The sequence below is a fragment of the Polypterus senegalus genome, chromosome 15, assembly GCF_016835505.1.
Source record: "Polypterus senegalus isolate Bchr_013 chromosome 15, ASM1683550v1, whole genome shotgun sequence".
Taxonomy (NCBI): Eukaryota; Metazoa; Chordata; class Cladistia; order Polypteriformes; family Polypteridae; genus Polypterus; species Polypterus senegalus.
Genome location: NC_053168.1, coordinates 6,266,273 through 6,288,887, shown reverse-complemented (window position 1 = coordinate 6,288,887; position 22,615 = coordinate 6,266,273). Strand labels below are relative to the sequence as shown.

Sequence of the window (22,615 nt, the reverse complement as noted above, 5' to 3'; positions counted from 1 at the left end):
GAGATTAATTTTCTTTGTAATATCCCCGCCATATCCTTATTTGCCAATCACTTAGGGCTGGTTTATACTTCATGCCTGCATCATGGCTGCCACGCGTTCCCAGCATTCATTTCACGTGTCCTTTGAGCAAGTCCTCAGAAATTATTGTGAGTCGGGAGGCGCAGTGTGCTAAAAGTCAAAATGTGACGTCAGAGTCTCTGTTTATTATCAACATGTGACAGAAAGCCGCTCTGAGGATCGGTGTGCGCACTTCAATGTTTGATGAATGGTTCGATGTGGTGAAGCAAAATGCTGACATACAGATGCATTTGTGGTGCTTTTATATTCAGAATGTACAGCGCTGTATTTGAGAAAAAAATTAAGGACTTGGTGAAAACGTGTATTTTGTGATTAAAGTGGAAATTTCGGCTTTAATCTCGAAATGTCCACTTTAACCTCGTAGTTTCCTTTATCATTAAATCAGACCGTCGTAAACGTCATCGCAGTTTTTAATCGCTACGGCAAGCAGCGATAGATCACCACACAGAACACATTAAATTTATGATATTCCAACTCTCTGCACATTTAGAAGCTTTAGATTTATACTTGATATCATTTTCATGATGAAATGCATTAATGTGTGTATGTTACATTTTACAGATAAATAGTTAATTTTGTATTGTCATCGTTTTAGTTAGCCAATAAAAAGTGTCATTTTGCTTGGCTTTTCTCTACATGGGTGTTCTAGGCAATTCACAACAACGAGAAGCCGAACCTGTTCTCACCGTGATAATATCTCGCACTGCCACCTGGTGGATTCCTCCAGATTTACGTAAAGTACGCGCGCAAGTATAAACAGTACAACGCTTGCGTAGCAGGAGCGTCCGCAGCAGCATGAGTCGCGTCACGTGAAGTATAACCCCGGCCTGCGATTTCTGTTTTTTCCTTATTTAATTGAATCAGAGAGCCGAGTGCATCAGGGTCATCAGGTGCTGTCGATAAATAAAGCCGTGTGTCATCTGCATAGCTGTGGTAGCTCGCCTTGCCATTTGAGATAATCTGACCTCATGAAAGCTTGGAGATTGAAAAGAGCAGCACACCCAGAATAGATCCTTGTGGTACACCCTATTCAATGTCATAACATTAAATGGTGCGACTTAAACCACCTACAACTAAACACCAGTAAAACCAAGGAGTTGGTGGTGGATTTCAGGAGGCCCAGGCCCCTCATGGACCCCGTGATCATCCGAGGTGACTGTGCAGAGGGTGCAGACCTATAAATACCTGGGAGTGCAGCTGGATGATAAACTGGACTGGACTGCCAATACTGATGTTCTGTGTAAGAGAGGACAGAGCTGACTATACTTCATTAGAAGGCTGGCGTCCTTCAACATCTGCAATAAGATGCTGCAGATGTTCTACCAGACGGTTGTGGTGAGCGCCCTCTTCTATGCGGTGGTGTGCTGGGGAAGCAGCATAAAGAAGAGGGACGCCTCACGCCTGTACAAACTGGTGATGAAGGCAGGCTCTGTTGTAGGCACGGAGCTGGACAGTTTGACATCCGTGGCAGAGCGACGGGCGCTGAGCAGACTCCTGTCAATCATGGAGAATCCATTGAACAGGATCATCTCCAGACAGAGGAGCAGCTTCAGTGACAGACTGAGGAGACCCCACACTATGAGACTCTTCAATTCCACCTGGGGGGTAAACGTTAACATTATACAAAGTTATTGTCTGTTATACCTGCATTGTTATCACTCTTTAATTTAATATTGTTTATTTATATCAGTATGCTGCTGCTGGAGTATGTGAATTTCCCCTTGGGATTAATAAAGTATCTATCTATCTATCTATCTATCTATCTATCTATCTATCTATCTATCTATCTATCTATCTATCTATCTATCTATCTATCTATCTATCTATCTATCTATCTATCTATCTATCTGTCTATTATATAGTGCCTTTCATATCTATCTATCTATCTATCTATCCATCCATCCCTCCCCCCCAGTCAAACAACAACCTTCACAGCCTGTTAAGTTAGACTGAAACCAGTTTAAGACGCTGCTGGAGAGGCCCACCCATTGTCCCCAACTCCAGTCCTGGAGGGCCGCAGTGGCTGCAGGTTTTCATTCTCACCCTTTTCTTAATTATTGGCCTGTTTTTTCTGCTAATTAACTTCTTTTGAATTCATTTAATTTGACTTCCTCTTGAAGAGGGTTCGCTTCCCGGGTCCTCCCTGTGTGGAGTTTGCATGTTCTCCCCGTGTCTGCGTGGGTTTCCTCCCACCTTCCAAAGACATGCAGGTTAGGTGGATTGGTGATCCTAAATTGTCCCTAGTGTGTGCTTGGTGTGTGTGTGTGTGTCCTGTGGTGGGCTGGCACCCTGCCCGGGGCTTTGTTCCTGCCTTGTGCCCTGAGTTGGCTGGGATTAGCTCCAACAAACCCCCGTGACCCTGTAGTTAGGATATAGCGGGTTGTGTAGTGACTGACTGACTGACTGCTCTCGAAGACTCAGCCCCCTTAATTGTTTCTTTTTCCCTAATTAGCTGTCAAACAGTAATGAGACACAAAATGAACCAAAACATGACCACCAAACTGTGTCCATCATACAATATCTGAAAATAAAGAAAGGTGAAAGTCTCTATTGTCTGCTATTGCACACCCTGTATTTCTTTTCTTTTTTTTTTTATTTTTATTGACTGGGGTGGCACAGTAGTAGCACTGATGCCTAACAGTAAAGAGGTCAGGGTTCGTGCCCCGAGGGCGTTCCTACATGGAGTTTGCAAGTTCTCCCCATATCTGGGTGGGTTTCCTCTGGGTGCAGGTTTGGTGGATTGGCGATACTGAATTGCCACTAGTGTGTGTGTGTGTGTTCGCCTAGTGATGGACTGGCGTCCTGTCTAGGGTATGTTCCTGCCTTACGCCCTATGCCAGCTGGGATGGGCTCCAGTACCCAACACCCACCACCCTGTTCAGCAGTAAGCGGGTTAGAAAACGACTGACTTGAACACTAGCAGTCACAAGCCGCCATCTTTTAATGCAGCTGTGAGCCGAATCCACACTTTGCCCTGCTGTTGGCTCTCATAGCTGGCATTAGGCATTGCTGCTGTCAACAACATTACAGCATCTATAAAAAAATAAAAAACAATAAAAAATTTACGGCAATGAAAGTAACGACAGTAATAATTCTAAACATTACATAAAATGAACCAGCAGGTTCTATAATTGCATCTTGGAAATAACACCATAAAATAATTACGGTAATAACTCTAGAAATGAACACAAATGACTATGGATGTTCTCAAATGGGGGGTCTTACAGATAACAACCTGAGATCACCGCAGTAATAATTGTAATAAAACAAATCAAAGTCCTATGAGGTAATTGATGTGCTTCCACACTCAGGCGGGCGATTTTCACTCGACAGGTAACCTCATCTTTGGTGATACGGGAGGAAGACCCCCTTCAGTCGCCAGGAAAATCTGCAAACACCACAGGCTTTTGAACCCTGGACTGCGGATCCTGCGCTAACCGCTGTGCCGCAAACTCCTGAACAGAGGCAAAGCCGGCTCCATCTGGCGTGTATCGGCACCTCCAGCCAAGCGCTCTGCAACAGCGGCCCACAAAGTGTGGTCTGAGGGCACATGCCAGGTGGTCCACGGGGGCTGACCTCGCCATCTTTGAAGCTGTGCAGTGCATCATGGGACTTAAGGATATCTCCTACTCTGACAGACTCCGTGAATTGAGCCTGTTTAGTCTCGAGCAGAGGAGGCCACATGAGGATCTCATCCAGGTTTGACAAACGAGATCCAGCAACATTCTTTTAGCTTGAGGGTGAATCGCGTAGTCGAGGACATCGGTGGAAGTTATAGGGAAGTGCGATGAAAACTGAAGCCAGGGGGCACTTTGTGTTCTCGTACTGTGACCCTCAAACTGCCCGTACTTGCTTCATGGAGGGCCTTGATGTCTTCCCAGAGATACGTGAACTCTCCAGGTTCATTACCAGACCTTAAGATTAACACACACACAGTTGAAGTCCCGAGTTTCCATCCACTTGTGGTGAATTCTTTCAAACTCAATATAGAAGCCCTCCACAGATTTTATACTAACAAACTATAAATGTGTTGGCATATCAACAACAACAACAACATTTATTTATATAGCACATTTTCATACAAACAGTAGCTCAAAGTGCTTTACATATTAAAGAATAGAAAAATGAAAGACATAATTATAAAAAATAAATCAACATTAACATCGAATAAGAGTAAGGTTCAATGGCCAGGGGACAGAAAAAAAAAACTCCAGGCGGCTGGAGAAAAAATAAAATCTGTAGGGATTCCAGACCATGAGACCGCCCAGTCCCCTCTGGGCATTCTACCTAACATAAATGAAACAGTCCTCTTTGGCTTTAGGATTCTCACGGAAGGGCTTGATGATGATGATGGTCACGTAGACTTCTTCCTTTTAATCCGTCCATCATTGTTGGAGCATCATGAAGCTTTGAGTAGGTGGAGGTGGCGCAGGCCACCACCACAAAGAAACCGGAAAAAGAAACAGAAAAGAGAGTAGGGGTCAGTACCGATTTTAGAGCCACCATGAATAGTTGTTATGATGAATTGAACATACAGAGTATCAGGATTAAGTTAAATTACGATTAAAATGAAGTTATAATGTATCATTTAAGACGTCATTTCCCCACAATTTTCGCAGACCTCTGAGTATTTCACTTTTTATTGCCGATATCACAAGTTTACATACGCTTTGTTAATATTTGTTAGCATTGCCTTTAAATTGTTTAACGTTTTGGGGTCGCCTTCCACAAGCTGCTTACAATACGTCGCTGGAGTTTTGGCCCATTCCTCCATACTGAACTGGTGTAACTGGGACAGGTTTGTAGGCCTCTTTTGCTTGCACACCAATTTTCAATCAGATTAAGGTCAGAGTTTTGTGACAGCCACTCCAATATCTTGACCTTGTTGTCCTTAAGGGCATCAGTGCCACAATTTTGGAGGTCTGCTTGGGGTCCTTGTCCATTTTCGGATGACCCATTTGCAACTGAGCTTTTACTTTCTTGCCGAGCTCTTGAGATTTTGCAGCTGTGTATTTCTCCGTCACTTTCCTTCCTCGTGATGATATCTGTTTTGTGAAGTACACCAGGCCCTCCTGCAGCAAAGCCCCCCACCCTTGATGGTTTGGATGGTGTTCTTTGAATTGCCTCACCCTTTTTCCTCCAAACATTAGAACATTCTAGATGAGATCAGGCCATTCAGCCCAACAAAGCTCGCCAGTCCTATCCACTTATTTCTTCCAAAAAACATCACGTCAAGTTTTGAAAGTCCCTAAAGTCCTCCTGTCCACCACACTACTTGGTCGCTTATTCCAAGTGTCTATTGTTCTTTGTGAAAAGAAAAACTTCCTAATGTTTGTGTGAAATTTACCCTTCACAAGTGTCCCGTGTTCTTGATGAACTCATTTTAAAATAACCGTCTCGATCCAGTGGATTAATTCCCTTCATGATTTTAAACACTTCAGTCAGGTCTCCTCTTCATCTCCTGTAAAGGCTCAGCTCTTTGAATCTTTCCTCATAACTCATCCCCTGTAGCCCTGAATCAGCCTCGTCGCTCTTCTCTGAACTTTCTGTAGTGCTGTTATGTCTGGTAGGCCCAAAACTGCGCCCAGGACTCCAGATGAGGCCTCACCAGTGTGTTATAAAGCCTTAGCAGAACCTCCTGTGATTTGTACTCCACACATCAAGGCGCTATATAACCTGACATGCTGTGAGCCTTCTTAATGGCTTCTGAACACTGTCTGGAAGTCGATACGACTCCTAAATCCTTCACATAAGGTGGACTCCCGATTAACCTAACGAAGTTCATTATGGCCAGACAGTTTGATCTTGGATTTATCAGACCAGAGGACAGTCATCCAGAAGGTCGGGTCTTTGTCCCCAATACGCCATTGCAAACTGCCATCTGGCTCTTTTATGGCTTCTTTGGACCTGCAGCTTCTTCCTCACAGCCAAGCCTTTCAGGTGATGTTGATGTCAGACATTTTACTGTGGATATCAATACTTGTCTACCTATGTCCTCCAGCATCTTCACAAGCTCCTTTGCTGTTGTTCTGGGGTTGATTTGCACTTTTCATGCCAAAGTCCATTCTCCTCTAGGAGACAAATGAGTCTCCTTCATGAGCAGCATGATTGCTCGGTGGTCCCATGGTGTTTATAATTGCGTATCATTGTTTGTACAGAAAAAACTTCAGATGTTTAGAAAATGTTCCCAAGGCTGAACCAGATTTGTGGAGGTGCACCATTTTTTGTTTCTGAGGTCTTGTCTGATTTCTTTTGATTTTCTTATTACAGTGGGATGCAAAAGTTTGGGCTACCTTGTTAATAGTCATTATTTTCCTGTATAAATCGTTGGTTGTTACGATCAAAAATGTCAGTTAAATATATCGTATAGGAGACACACACAGTGATATTTGAGAAGTGAAATGAAGTTTATTGGATTTACAGAAAGTGTGCAATAATTGTTCAAACAAAATCAGGCAGGTGCATAAATTTGGGCACCACAAAAAAGAAATGAAATCAATATTTAGTAGATCCGCCTTTTGCAGAAATTACAGCCTGTAAACACTTCCTGTAGGTTCCAATGAGAGTCTGGATTGTGGTTGAAGGTACTTTGGACCATTCCTCTTTACAAAACATCTCGAGTTCATTCAGGTTTGATGGCTTCCGAGCATGGACAGCTCTCTTTAACTCACACCACAGATTTTCAATTCTATTCAGGTCTGGGGACTGAGATGGCCATTCCAGAACGTTGTACTTGTTCCTCTGCATGAATGCCTTAGTGGATTTTGAGCAGTGTTTCGGGTCGTTGTCTTGTTGAAAGATCCAGACCCGGCAGGTGCAGCTTCAGCTTTGTCACTGATTCCTGGACATTGGTCTCCAGAATCTGCTGATACGGAGTGGAATCCATGCGTCCCTCAACTTTGACAAGATTCCCAGTCCCTGCACTGGCCACACAGCCCCACAGCATGATGGAACCACCACCATATTTTACTGTAGGTAGCAGGTGTTTTTCTTGGAATGCTGTGTTCTTTTCCTCCATGCATAACGCCCTTGTTATGCCCAAATAACTCCATTTTAGTTTCATCAGTCCACAGCACCTTATTCCAAAATGAAGCTGGCTTGTCCAAATGTGCTTGAGCAGACCTCAAGCGGCTCTGTTTGTGCTTCCTCTGCATCACTCGCATACAGCATCTCCTTGTGTAAAGTCGCGAATGGTTGAACGATGCCCAGTGACTCCATCTGCTGCAAGATGATGTTGTAGGTCTTTGGTGCTGGTCTGTGGGTTGACTCTGACTGTTCTCACCATTCGTCACTTCTGTCTATCCGAAATCTTTCTTGGTCTGCCACTTCGAGCCTTAACTTGAACTGAGCCTGTGGTCTTCCATTTCCTCAATATGTTCCTAACTGTGGAAACAGACCGCTTCAATCTCTGGGACAGCTTTCTGTATCCTTCCCCTAAACCATGATGGTGAACAATCTTTGTCTTCAGGTCATTTGAGAGTTGTTTTGTGACCCCCATGTTGCTACTCTTCAGAGAAAATTAAAGGAGGAGGGAAACTTACAATGGACCCCCTTAAATACTCGGATTCACCTGTGTATGTAGGTCAGGGGTCACTGAGCTTACCAAGCCATTTGGAGTTCCAATAATTAGTTCTAAAAGTTTGGAATCAATAAAATGACAACGGTGCCCAAATTTAGACACCTGCCTGATTTTGTTTGAACAATTATTGCACACTTTCTGTAAATCCAATAAACTTCATTTCACTTCTCAAATATCACTGTGTGTGTCTCCTATATGATATATTTAACGGACATTTGTTATCGTAACAACCAACTATTTATACAGGAAAATAAGGACTATTAACAAGTTTGCCCAAACCTTTGAATCCCACTGTATGTCAAGCCAAGAGGCAGCGAGTTTGATGGTCAGCCTTAACACACATCCACATGTTGACTCCTGTTAGGCTAATTGGCTTTCAGAAGCTAATTGTCGAATTGCCTAAAGACGTCATTTTCTGAAATTTTCCAAGCTGCTTATAGACCCAGTTAACAAAGTGTGTGTAAACTTGTGACCCACTGGAATTACGATATCTGGATAATATATATAAAATCCAACATCTGTCTGTCTGTCTGTCCACTTTTCACGAGACAACTACTTGATGGATTGAGATTGGGTTTTTTTCTAGAGTTTGCTTGAACATTCCGGGTTGATTTTGCGACTTCTCTCATCATGCTAAGTATCATAGTTCGCTTGCGGTACCGATCTATTCGCGCAGATCCGAGACAGAGGCTGTGGGCTGAGGGGAGGGGGAGCCGGGCAGGGCCCTCCTCACTCACGCGCCAGCCTCCTACCTCTCGCCACGTGTTGGAGCGCACCTTGCCTGCACTTAGCTAGCGATACCTGTTTGCTCAGCAGACATTATCATCTACAGATTGTTAAGGACTAACGTTTGACGTTTTCGAGAGATCAGAGCTTACGTGTGTCTTAGAGGGTAGCTGCTCATTGCCAGAGATATCACGGCCACGTGCTCTTCTCCCCGCGCGGGGGACGCTCTCCCGTCAGAGATGAACACGATCAGATTCTGTGGCAGTGTTTGATGTTGGAGTGTACCTACCTTCATAGATAGATTCTTTATTAATCCCAAGGGGAAATTCACCTACTCCAGCAGCAGCATACAGTGATACAATGCTGTGCAAGTTAAAAAATGCAGGGTGGAGAGAGTGACGCATTTATAACAGACAATAACTTTGTATAATGTTAACGTTTACCCCCCTGGTGGAATTGAAGAGTCGCATAGTGTGGGGTCTCCTCAGTCTGTCAGTGGAGCAGGACAGTGACAGCAGTCTGTCACTGAAGCTGCCCCTCTGTCTGGAGATGATCCTGTTCAGTGAATTCTCCATGATTGACAGGAGTCTGCTCAGCGCCCGTCGCTCTGCCACGGATGTCAGACTGTCCAGCTCTGTGTCTACAATAGAGCCTGCCTTCCTCACCAGTTTGTCCTGGCGTGAGCCGTCCCTCTTCTTTATGCTGCCTCCCCAGCACACCACCGCATAGAAGAGGGCGCTCGCCACAACCATCTGGTAGAACATCTGCAGCATCTTATTGCAGATGTTGAAGGACGCCAGCCTTCTAATGAAGTATAGTCGGCTCTTTCCTCTCTTGCACAAAGCATCAGTGTTGGCAGTCCAGTCCAATTTATCATCCAGCTGCAGTCCCAGGTATTTATTGGTCTGCACCCTCTGCACAGTCACCTCTGATGATCACGGGGTCCATGAGGGGCCTGGGCCTCCTAAAATCCACCACCAGCTCCTTGGTTTTGCTGATGTTCAGTTGTAGGTGGTTTGAGTCGCACCATTTAACAAAGTCACGTCAAAATTTTGTGGATTTATTACTACAACATGAAAAAAGTTTCTGTTTTAGTTACCATATATACTCGCGGATAAGTCGGTACTTGATTTTATCATATAATTTCTGGTATTTTATAATGTCGGTCATATAAGTCAAATGCAGAAAACTGTAACACTAAGGAGGTTAAAGTCATGACCGTGTTTGCTGTTTCTTATTTTTGCACACTTGCCCTACATGGAGCAGAAGTATATGTGTATCGAACTTAAAAGAAAAGTGTGTCCATCTGGTCACTAAGTCTCTGTCATTCCAAAAGATGGCGCATCACAAACATTTGTAGTAATAAAATGCATTGCAGTTGTCACTCCAACAGATGGTGCATCACAAACAGTAACACTGCTTTTATGAATCCCATGCAATATGGGATGCTGTGTGTACATTAATGAGGAAAAAAATTAATTTAAATGATTTTAGCAAATGGCTGCAATATAACAAAGAGTGAAAAATTGAAGGGGGTCTGAATACTTTCCGTACCCACTGTAGATATGAAAGGTACTATATAAAAGAAATATAGATAGATATGAAAGTTACTATATGGTAGATATGTTGGAGTGAAAGACACTATATAATAGATAAATATGAAAGGCAGTGTATGATAGATAGATAGGTAGGAGTGAAAGGCACTATATATTAGATAGATCTGAAAGGCACTATATGAAATACTTTTTCATCACTTCATCACCTCAGGGAAATTAAGGCATCTAGTAGCTCAAACACATCAGTTAAAATTATTATAAAAGCAAGGAAAACAAACATAAATGACTAATAAAAAGTACAAATAGGTCGATTGTGACAGTGTTGGAAGGTAGAGTGGTGACCAGGTCGTGAGTGACTTGTGTTGGCAACAGCGTTATCAAATCTCACGGCAGTAGGAAGAAATGATCTTCTAAAGCATTCAGTTCTACGGCGGCTGCTTTTACTGCTCTGACTCACCAAAATGTTGTGGAGCGGGCGACTGCAATTGTCAAGGACGGCCTGCACCTTCTTCCCCAGCCACCTTTCCACCACAATTCAAAGTGAGCCCACAGTCCTACCCAACACCAAGCTGGCCTTCTTCACCAGCTTGTCCAGCCTCTGTCATGCTGCCTCCCTGACAAGCAGCAGCAAAAAGAGGACCCTGGCAACAACGGTCTGATAGAACACAGATAGCTCTTCACTACGTATGTTGAATGATCTGAGTCTTCTGAGGAAAAAGAAGCTGCTCTGCCCCTTCCTGTAGAGGACATCTGTGTTCACAGACCAGTCCAGTCTGTCATGTAGATGGACACCTAGATATAAATGTATAAGTCTGCACCACCTCAGTGTCCTCCCCTCGGACATTAACAGGCTGAATGGGTTGCTTAGACCGGTGGAAATCCACACTCCTCTCCTTGGTCTTCATTATGTTCCGACCCAGGCAGCTCTTATTGCTCCAGTCACTGAGATCCCCGTATTCCCCTTCCTCATACACAATTCTGAATGTGTAAAACGTCTGACTTCTATTTAAAGTCTGCTATGTATAAGGTGAACAGTCCCTTGTGGGACTCCATCGTTGCCCACCACCGTACCAGAAACGCAGTTCCCCAGTTTGAAAAGTTATGAATTCAGGAGATGAAGGTGGAATCCGCTCCCATCCTGTCCAGTTTATGTTTAAGAATGGAGGGTCTAATGGTGTTGAAAAAAATCAAAAAGCATAATCCTCACATAACTGCCTGGTTCATCCAAAAAGGAGTGTGTCTGGTAGAGCATATAGAGGAGAAATCTTTCTATAAAATACGCTACCGTGGCTGTCTGTCTGTCTGTCCAGGATTGTAAAGCACCTGTTGCTCGCAAAACCGTTTGACCAATTGACCTAAAATTAGGGTACACATATACTACGTGACATCTACTGTGCGCTTTGGGGTGATAATTGACCTCCAAGGTTATCCCTCTTTTTATTTTTATTCAGTTGTAGAATCAACTCTTGGCAGTGGCCAGCAGGGCGGTCATATGGCGCACGTGTACGGCTGTCGTTCTCATCCCCACCACCTTCACTGTCACTTCCTTTACGTCTTCATATCTTAAATCATTCTTGAGGTGGATTGAAGACTTAAGTGCCAGCTTAAGTGAAAAATTAAAGAAAACGCACTAAGTAATTGCAACACAAACGCTGACTTAATCAGTTTTAACGCGAAAAGACGGCGACGAAAGAAGAGAAGAAGAGGGCCGCTAGGGTGGAGAAGAGAAGAGCTGCTCAGGAAACAGCAGGCGCATCAACCTCTAATCAAACAAATGGTAAACAGAGAAAGAGAATGAAAACTAGGAATGGTCACGTCAAGTGTACTCACTGCACGTTATCATGCACTACGCCGTTACTGGTATTTTATATTTGTCATTAATATTGCAGAGACATTTAAGAGCCTTTTTTTTTTGTCAATCGGTGTCAAAAATGGCAAATTAATTCCACTGTGATTAAACATTGTGTAGCAATAAAATGCGAAAACGTCCAGGGGTGAAGACTTTATAGAATTATTGTTCATAGATCATGGGAAAGGTGCTATATAAATAAAAAGTATTATTATTTTATTATTAGTTGTATATTTTTATAAATAAATGATTCACACCTTCAGTCTTAGTTGAGTATAATTCGTTTTTATATCCCACTTTAACCAAACCTGCCATGGACACTTTGTGCAGTCTGTCTGCCTCGATACATCAAAGAATTAATGGGAAGACATTTTTTTGTATTCCAGACATCGGTCGTCCATGACCCCAAGTAGCAGAGAGAGCTTTGCTTAACGGCGAGCCTCCCTGATCCACTTCCATTCATCCCCATGCGAGCTCATCTGTCCTCCTCAATTAATTCCTTATTGATTATGTGTCACTGGCTGGTGGCGATTTGCAAATTAAATTAAAAGAAATGAATTAACACCTTGATGTAGAAATCTGTTTCCAGCTCCCTTGTGACATTAGGCTGTTTGGTTGTATACCGCGTGACACTTAAGATCTACGCATGTTCTCACATTTCACACACATACATATACGCAGCCTTGTGAAAAGTAAGTGCACCCCAAGGAAGCACTGTACCTACAGATAAAGGTGATCTACCTGAATAAATGCACAAGGAAAATTTGCCTTCTCAGCCAACAAAAATATCCATATGTAATGGTCTTCTGGGGAAAACGTAAGTCCACCCTTGGCCTCAGAAGCTGCTATTACCCCCTTTAGAGGAATGATGACTTCCTGCAGTCTCTGACGTCAACTCAGTGACATTTTGTCCACTCCTCCCATGCAAAAATTCCTCCGGTTGCAAGATGTTTGGTGGGTTTTTCTTCTTCTTCTTGGGCATGTCCTGCCCATTTCAAATGGCCCCCACAACACTTCAAATGGGCTTGAAATCAGGACGTTGACATAGCCTACCCATAGCTCTCCATTCCTTGGTGGATTTGCTAGTGTGCTTCAGATCATTATCATTTTGAAACGTCCATTTCTGGTTCAACTTCGACTTTTGGACATTCACCTCAAGCACACTTTGATATGATGCAGAATTCAGAGTTGAACTCGATGGCTGCAAGCTGCCCAAAGCAACCCCAAACCAGAACATTTTCAACAACAACATTCATTTCTGTCACACATGTTCGTACAAATCATAGCTGAAAGTGCTTTACATGATGAAGAAAGAGAAAAAAAAGACAAAGTAAGAATTAAAATCAGAGAACACTAACACAACACGTAGAATAAGAGTAAGGTCCGATGGCCAGGGAGGACAGAAGAAACAAAAAAAAACTCCAGATGGATGGAGAAAAAATAAAATCTGCAGGGGGTCCGAGGCCACAAAACCAGCCAGCCCCCTCTAGGCATTCTACCCAACATATATGATCAGTCCTCATTGTTTTTAGGGTTCTTATGGAAGGACTTGATGATGATGGTCGTGTAGATATCTGGCCTTTAATCCATCAATGTAGGGACATCTCGGTGCTTTGATCAGGTGGTGGTGGCGCAGGTCGTCACCACAGAAAACCGGATAAAGAACAGAAGAGAGAGTGGGGGTTAGTATGGATTTTGGAGACACCATGAATAGTAATGGGAATTAATTGAATATGCAGAGCATCAGGATTAAACTAAAATGAAGTTATGAGAAGGCCATGTTACAGTGATGTGTTTTTAGCAGTGCTTTAAAGTGCTCAACCGTATCTGCCTGGTTAATTCCTATTGGCAGGCTATTCCAGATTCCAGAAGGCCGCCTGCCCGCCTCACCACTTCTTTTAAGTTTTGTTCTTGGAATTCTAAGGAGACACTCATTTGAGGATCTAAGGCTACGATTTGGAATATAAGATGTCAGACACTCCGATATATAAGATCAGGCGAGATTATTTAAGGCTTTGTAAACCATCAGCAGTATTTTAAAGTCAATTCTGAATGACACAGGTAACCAGTGTAGTGACATCAAAACTGGAGAGATGTGTTCAGATTTTCTTTTCCCAGTTAGGATTCTAGCAGCTGCATTCTGCACTCGTTGCAAGTGATTGATGTCTTTTTCGGGTAGTCCTGAGAGGAGTGCGTTACAGTTATCTAGTCGACTGAAAACAAAAGCGTGAATTAATTTCTCAATGTCTTTCAATGATATAAGAGGTCTAACTTTACTTATGTTTCTTAAGTGAAAAAATGCTGTCCTAGTGATCAGATTAATATGTGATTTAAAATTCAGGTCCGAGTCGATAGTTACCCCTAAATTCTTTACCTCTGTCTTGACTTTTAATCCTAATGCATCAAGTTTATTTCTAATAACCTCATTGTATCCATTTTTGCCAATCACTACAATTTCAGTTTTCTCTTTATTTAGCTTGAGAAAGTGACTACTCATCCATTCAGAAACACAAGTCAGACATTGTGTCAGTGAAACAAGAGAGTCGGGGTCATCAGGCGCTACTGATAAATACAGTTGTGTGTCATCAGCATAGCTGTGGTAGCTCACGTTGTGCCCCGAGATAATCTGACGTAACTGAAGCGTGGAGATCGAAAAGAGCAGCGGACTTAGGATAGAGCCTTGTGGACCACCATATAGAATATCAGGGGTCTTTGAAGTATAATTACCACAACTAACAAAGAATTTTCTACCTGCCAGGTAGGATTCAGACCAATTTGACTCTTTGTGGGCAGAAAATTTTTTCTAAAAAAACTCAGCACACAAAGCGATGGTGTCACACCTAAAACGTCTGTTGCTATGTGCTGTGGCTGCTGTTGGCGCATGTTTGGCATCTCTGTGGCTGCGCGGGGGCACCTCAGTGGCCAGCAGGAATGCACGGTGGGCCGGTTGCCTTGGCTGTCTTCGCACAGCAGGTCAGCAGCTGTGGCAGTCGCAGTGTCATGCAATATGGTTTGTACCTCTTGTCATCATCATTAGCGGTGGTCCACGCAGGTGAATGCTGCCGTAGGCACATCAGCTACCCAAATGCATTCAGCATCACGAGATCAGCTGGGGACAGATCAGCTGATGCTGGTACTACACTTTTGTTTTCGATCTCCATCTTCTGATCACTTGCATCAAATTTCAAGTCCAACAAGTCAGAGTCCAATTCAGTGATAATGCGTTAAACGTCCATGTGGTATTTTAATTTGCACATTCGCTTGAGTCTCTCGCCAGATGTCGATGCCATTTTCGAAATTGTTTACTCTTCGCTACTCACGCAGGGAATCTCGGTGAAATCAACAAAGCTTCTTAAATTTCCTTCTAGAAAAGAGAGTCGAACTAAAACACAAGGGCGAGTTTTGCCGCAGTTCACAGCCGGTTACCATCCTCTACCCCCTGAATTTTGACAAAAGTCGACATCAGCCCTGAAAGAGTTAAGACACTGCCAGAGAGGCCCACCCATTGACTGAGGCGATTTCTAAGAATATTGTGATCAATGGTGTCAAGTGCAGCACTCAGATCTAAGAGGATGAGAACAGATAAACGGCCTCAGTCAGCATTGACCAGCAAGTCATTTACTACTTTAAAGAGTGCAGTTTCTGTGCTGTGATTTGTTCTGAAACCCGACTGAAATTTATCAAGAATAGCAGGTTTATTGAGGTGGCCATTTAGCTGTATAATAACGGCCTTCTCTAGAATTTTACTTAAGAACGTCAGGTTAGAGATGGGTCTAAAATTGTCAAAAGCAGAGGGGTCGAGATTATTTTTCTACATAACTACAGCAGTCTTAAGACAGTCTGGGAAGACCCCCGTATCTAGTGACGAGTTTACAATGTCAAGAATATTATCAATTAGCACGCCTGATACTTCTTTGAAAAAACTTGTTGGTGTTGGGTCAAGGACGCAGGTGGAGGGTCCCAGTTGAGAAATTATTTTATATCAATCAGGTAAATCTATCCTGGTGAAAGAATTTAATTTGCTTATAACGGAGTACTGGGGCTAAGGAGGATCCGCAGTGTTGGGGAGATATATTATATTACTTTTAATTCTTTTAGGGCAATTTTTTTTTTGTTTCTTATCTCCCAGGGCTGAATATTTTTCCAAAAACTAACATTTTTTAAAAAAGAACACAAAGCAATTGTTTAACAATTCAAATCAACAAAAAATATTTACTTTTGACAAATGTTCCTGTCTTGCATGTTGTATGAGCCTGCATACTCTATGACTTCACAAACATATCACATACATTTTACACAGCACAGTCTGATGTCGCTCAGAGCAGCCAATTTCAGTCACTGCCACATTGCACTGCTCACAATACGTGTTGCTGTGGTGCCTACTTTTCAATTGTCTGTTGCTGCACTTTCTCACATGTATTGTTAGTGTGTACTGTAGAGAGACCAATCACTCTTTTGCCATCGTGCCATTCCACTGCCGCCAAGTTTTCTGCCCGCATGAAAACCGTATTGTCACCTCTTTTCATCTTCTGAAACTTTATGAACTTTATGCATGGCATTATAGCCTGGCTCACCCCATGGGATTTGCTTGTTTGTTACAGAAGTGAATCAAACTTTGCAGCAGCATCACGTACCTATCACCATGCTGCATAACCTGACCAAAGCCACCAGGGGACAAAGCACGTTTGGACCAATGCTCCCTGAAGTTATATCACCAGTTCTGTCCCATCTCTATTTGTGATACCACAGCACGCTTCATCTCGTCTTTTGTTGTGGGTTTACACTTTGAAAAACGAGAATGTAATGCAAACGCAGCCCACGATTCAAAAAATTTCTCTGCCTACCTGTTTGTCTCTTCTGACGGTAGCTGAAAAGCAGCATCAGGAGAGAGCAGCCTGAAGTACAGCAGCTGGTGATCTGTCGTGTCCAACAGCAAGCCATGCCGTCTTGTGAAGTCCGGTACCCAGATCGGCTCTCAACGGATCAATGTCTGTGTATTTATCCCACGCGAACCTTGCTGTAGATGCATTCGCTGCACGAAGACGCTCAACTGGCAGCAGATCCGCTGGCGCGGGATCGGCTGGTGTTTCATCAGCTGATGCCAGCTTCTCACTCTCTTGCTCGATCTCCTGATCACTGTCAATAAAATCCAATTCTGAAAAATCAGAGTCCGACTCCGCGATAATGTGCAAAACATTGTCTGCCGAGGGTTTTCTTTTCTGCACTCGCTTCGCTCCCTTGTCACATGTCGATGCCATCTTGCCATTGTTTACATTTCGCAACTCACGCACACGCTAGGATTAGTTGCTGAGTCAACGAGTCTAGCATTCCTCCAAGCACAGAGGGAATGCCTGTGACGTGACAGTGAGATTTGTCGCCATTAACAGCTGATTATCGCCCTCTATCCCTCCTGTCGACAAAAGTCGACATCCGCCCTAAAAGAGTTAAACGGGTTTCTTGCAATGTCTTGTTTTACGCTCCTTTTGATTTTTTTTAACCTGGGCGTTGGTGGCAGAATTGGCACTCCAGCCACCATAAAAAAACAACGCATCAACGTGAAATTTTGATGATGCTCGGTGTCACACATAGCTTCTGGTACGGCAGTTTCTCTCAAATAAAAACATTAGGGTGTGTCCTCATCCACCTTAGTCACTTAACCGGACTCTGTGCGACTTCAGGCTCTTCCCCAAAGTCAAAACCACCATGAAAGGTAAATGTTTCAAATCGATTAGGTCATCGAGGGGGCCACGACAGTGCAAATAAAGACGCTCATGAAAGAGGACTTTCAGAACTGCTTCAAAAAATGGCGCGAACGATAGGATAAGTCTGTTCAAAGCGAGGGGGAGTATTTTGAGGGGGTTCATGGCAATTTGCCTTTTATTGTAGTATTTTTCTTTCAATTTAAACATTCGCCATATTTTTTGATATTTTATACGCAAACACCATACATACAGGGTATTGACGCAGACAACATACATCTGGGGTATTGACGTGAACACCATACATACGGGGTATTGACGTGAACACCATACATACGGGGTATTGACGTGAACACCATACATACGGACAGTATCAAATTATATATAAGGATGTTTGATTGGTGGATGGGTTGACAGTCATGGGTGAAGAGTGCATAGAGAAGAGGGCTTAGTACACATCCTTGCGGCCCACTAGTGCTCAGGGTAAGGGTGGAGGATGTGTGTTTGCCCATCCTGACAGACTGGGGGCGGTTGGTGAGAAAGTCCAGTAACCAGTTGCATATGGACGGAGCAAGTCCTAGCACATATGCAACTGGTTTCTTAGTGAATTACAGAGTTAGATGTATAAAATTGAGCTGATTTCCTCTATAGATCTAACCACGATCATCGTCCTGACTGAATTCTTTCATTTTCTTCAATATTCTAGGAACATCAAGACAATGTCCTGGGTGGCACCATGCAGGCCGCAGTGGGGCTACTGAGCAATCTAGTTGTCCATAAGGAGACAAATCTCCAGGAACTCTTCAAAGAAGGTATTTGCTTTTCTTATTAAACACCGGATGTCGTATTTGCTTCGCTTACGTGCTGCAATTTGCTTTGCCTTTACCACATTCATATTTGTGATAATCTATAAAAAAAAATATTGGTGTTCACGTTTAAAAAGGCATCCCATTTTTTTTATTATGGTGTGCCTCCTGTGCTGCGTCTTTTTCTCTCTAATGTGCAAATAATAATAAAAAAAAAATCTTTTAGCATCTTCACAACTTGCTGAACCCTGCTTAGCCACCTGTCACAGCTGAGAACAGTCTCGGCATTTTTCAGTTCTTAAAATGAACGTGGCAGTGTTGCTCTAACACGTCTGTGTTTATAGGTGTTAACAAAAAACACAACACATGTCCAAGGGGGCAGGAAGATGAATGACTGCCGTGTTGATTTACAAAGGAACGACGTTCAACTCCTAGCGCAACTCCCGCTCAGGGGACCTGCCCTTTCCCTTTGAAGACAACTGGCCATCAGATGAAATTAATACAAATTAATTAGAACAGTTATCCTACGTTAAATTAAATACCAACCCATAATATATTAATTTACACTATTGGTCAAAAGTTTTAGAACCCTTCAGTTTTTCTTCAAATTTCATCAGCCGAAATGCAATAAATGACCTAAAATGGTGACGAGGTTAGCAATAAACTGCCAGAGGTTTACATTTAAAGTTTAGTTTAGCAAAAAGGAGGAAGGGGGATCCAGTTTTAGTTAACTCCTTCCTTTCCAAGCTATGCCAGCCTGTTAATGTCCTTTCATGTCAGCCCACCTGTAGCTAGCTGGCTAGCTGGAAATTTCAGAATATTATGAATGGGCCTTCTTGAGGGAACAACTAATAGGTTACATGCTACAGATGTTCTGCAACTCCTTCTTCTTCTTTCGGCTGCTCCTTTTAGGGTCTAGCACAATGGACAATTTTGTTTCATATCTTTCTGTCCTCGCCATCTTGCTCTGTCACCCCCATCACCTGCATGTCCTCTCTCACCACATCCATAAACCTTCGCTTAGGCCTTCCTCTTTTCCTCTTGCCTGGCAGTTCTATCCTTAGCACTTCCCAGTATACCCAGCATCTCTCCTCTGCACACGTCCAAACCAACGCCATCTCGCCTCTCTGACTTTGTCTCCTAACCATCCAACCTGAGCTGACCCTCTAATGTCCTCATTTCTAATCCTGTCCATCCTCGTCACACCCAGTGCAAATCTTAACATCTTTAACTCTGCCACCTCCAGCTCTGTCTCCTGTGCCACCGTCTCCACCCATATAACATAGCTGGTCTCACTACCATACTGTAGACCTTCCCTGTCACTCTTGCTGATACCCGTCTGTCACCAATCACTCCTGACACTCTTCTCCACCCACTCCAACCTACCTGAACTCTCTTCTTCACTTCTCTTCCACAATCCATGTTACTCTGTACTGTTGATCCCAAGTATTTAAACTCATCCACCTTCGCCAACTCTGCTCCCTCCATCCTCACCATTCCACTGACCTCCCTCTCATTCACACACATGTATTCTGTTGTGGTGGTTCTATGGACCTTCATTCCTCTCCTCTCTAGAGATATCTTCACCTCCCTTCCACAATTCCTGTTACTCTGTACTGCATCAGAACCAGTCTTATATTGTCCACTTTTGCTGAGCCTGTGTGACTTGTAGCCTCAGTCGCCTGTTCTTAGCTGACAGGTGTGTCGCCCACTGTGGTCTTCTGCTGCTGTAGCCCTCCACCTGCTTCAAGGTTTGACATGTTGTGTGTTCAGAGATGCTCCTCTGCACACCTCGGTTGTAACGAGTGTTTATTTGAGTTCCTGTTGCCTTTCTACCAGCTCAGGCCAGTCTGTGGCGCTCCTGATATCTGTAAACGGACGAAGGTCCAAGTCTTTAGAATCCTGGTGCTTCCTGTGTTGCTATATGTTTGTGAGACATGGACGCTATCTGGTGACCTGAGATGAAGACTGGACTCCTTCATGTGTGTCTTTCCGGAAAATCCTTGGGTACCGTTGGTTTGATTTTGTGTTGCTCATGGAGTCCCGAATGAGGCACATGACCTGCATTGTGAGGGAGCGTCAGTTAGGGCACTACAGCCATGTGACACGTTTCCCCGTGGGTGATCCAGCTCATAAGATTCTCATTGTTGGGGACCCGAGTGGCTGGACGAGGCTAAGGGGGTCGCCCATGTAACACCTGGCTGCGGCAGGTAGAGGGTCATTTCCAGAGGGTGGGATTGGACCGCGTGTCTGCCTGGGGGGGTTGCAAACCAGGATCCCGAGTTGTTTCATCGTTTAGTGTGTGCGGCAACGCGCTTTACCAGTGCATGCTCCCCAACTTGACTTGACTCTGTAAGCCCTAGAGATGGTTGTGTGTGAAAATCCTAGTAGATCAGCAGTTTGTGAAACACTCAGAGCAGCCCGTCGGGCACCAACAGCCGTGTCACATTCAAAGTCCCTTCAATCCCCTTTCATCCCCATCATGATGCTCGGTTTGAACTTCAGCAGGTCATCTTCACAACGTCTACAGACCGAAATTCATTGAGTTGCTGCCATGTGATTGGCTGATTAGATATTTGTCTTAACAAGCATTTGCACAGGTGTACCTAATAAAGTGGCCGGTGAGTTTGTTTTCAGTGCTTATTTTAGAGAAACGTCTCTTAATGATGGCATGCGTGATGTTCCATGCACTCCTAGTTATAAAGTTATTGGGCTGAATCACTGGGCTATGGACCAGCTGTTCGTGTAAAAGTTACATGCCTCCCACTCTTTAGAGTTTATTCTGGCAGTGCTGGGCACAAGGCAGGGTCATTCGTTATACCCACTCACGGGGCACAGGTAACCTAACCTGCCACATCTGTTAGGGATGTGAGGGGAAGCCCACTCTGATTTGAAGGCCTGATAATCGCGCTCCTGTAACGACTCTGATGTCATTAGAGGTTATCTTTGTCTGACCTTCACAGGAGTGCACCTCCGACTGCCCAAGATTATGTAAGTGGAGGTTGTCATCGGAAAAGTCATCTAATGTGGCGCAGGCTTTAGGTTACATGAAGAGATAACTTGGTGCTTTACTTCAAGGTCAGAGGGCACCTCAGGGTCTGCACACATCATACTTTAAAGCAGGTAGACAAAAGTCAGTGTAAAGCTCCACCATAATGTTTGGGACAGTTGGTGTCACAGGTGTTTGTGGTTTCATGGCTTCATAAGATACCTCAGCTTGCTTCTTCTCCCCTTTGGAGGCTCTAGTTGTACAAGAGTTGTGACAGTGAAAGTCAAAGAAGCCATCATGAGGCTGATAAACAAGAATCAAACCATTGGAGACATCGGTGAAACCTTAGGATGGCCGAAACCAACTGTCTGGAATATCATGAAGAAGAAAGAACACACTGGTGGGCTCAGTAATCACAAAGGGGCTGGTAGGCCAAGGAATACCTCAACTGCTGATAACAGAAGAATCATCACTATGGTCAAGAAAAAGCCCCCAACACCTGTCTGACAGACCAGAAACAGATTTTAGGGGGCCGATGTGTGTGCGTCAGAGACGACTATCAGCAGAAGACTTCATGAACAGAAACACCGAGGACACACTATAAGATGGAGACCACAAACACAGGATGGCCAGATTACAGTTTGAGAAAAGGGACTTCAAAGAGCCTGCAGAATTCTGGGAGAACGTCTTGTGGACAGATGAGACAAAGATGAACCTCATCAGAGTGATGGCAAGAGCAAAGTGTGGAGATGAAGTGGAACTGCCCAAGAGCCAAAGCAGACCATCGCATCTGTTAAACATGGCGGTGCTGGGGTTCTTATGGCTTGGGCATGTATGACTGACACACTTCTCTTCATTGATGATGGAACTGCTGACTGCAGCGGCACAATGAATTCTGAGGTGTGTAGAAACATCTCATCTGCTCAAATTCCAGTGAAAGTCTCCAAACTCACATGACGGCACTTCATCCTACAACAACATAATGACTCAAACACACTGCTGAGGCCACACAGGAGTTTATCAAAGCTAAAAAAAAATGGAACATTCTGGAATGGCCAAACAGGCCACCCAATTTCAATCCAGCTGAGCAGGCCTTCCATATGCTGAAGAGAAAACTGAACAGCACGAGCCCCCCGAAACAAACAGGAGATGAAGATGGCTGCATGAGAGGCTTGGCAGAGCATCACCAGAGAAGAACCTCAGCACCTGGTGAATGGCAGACTTCAGGCAGTCATCGCATATGAAGGATACGTGACAAAGAACTAATGGTGACAGCTTTAACAGACCTGCCATTGCTGTGTCACAAACATGATTGTGCCTAAATGTGGACGGG

General features: G+C 43.8%; 1 protein-coding gene across 1 annotated transcript in view; it reads left to right on the top strand.

Moving 5' to 3' along the window:
• The window catches only part of ulk4 (unc-51 like kinase 4), a 459,640-nt gene that overhangs the window by 318,571 nt on the left and 118,454 nt on the right, over positions 1-22,615 (top strand). Inside the window, exon 32 of the mRNA XM_039736934.1 lies at positions 18,194-18,299. Within this exon, the coding sequence (XP_039592868.1) occupies positions 18,194-18,299 (106 nt within the window). The remainder of the gene's footprint in view (positions 1-18,193; positions 18,300-22,615) is intronic.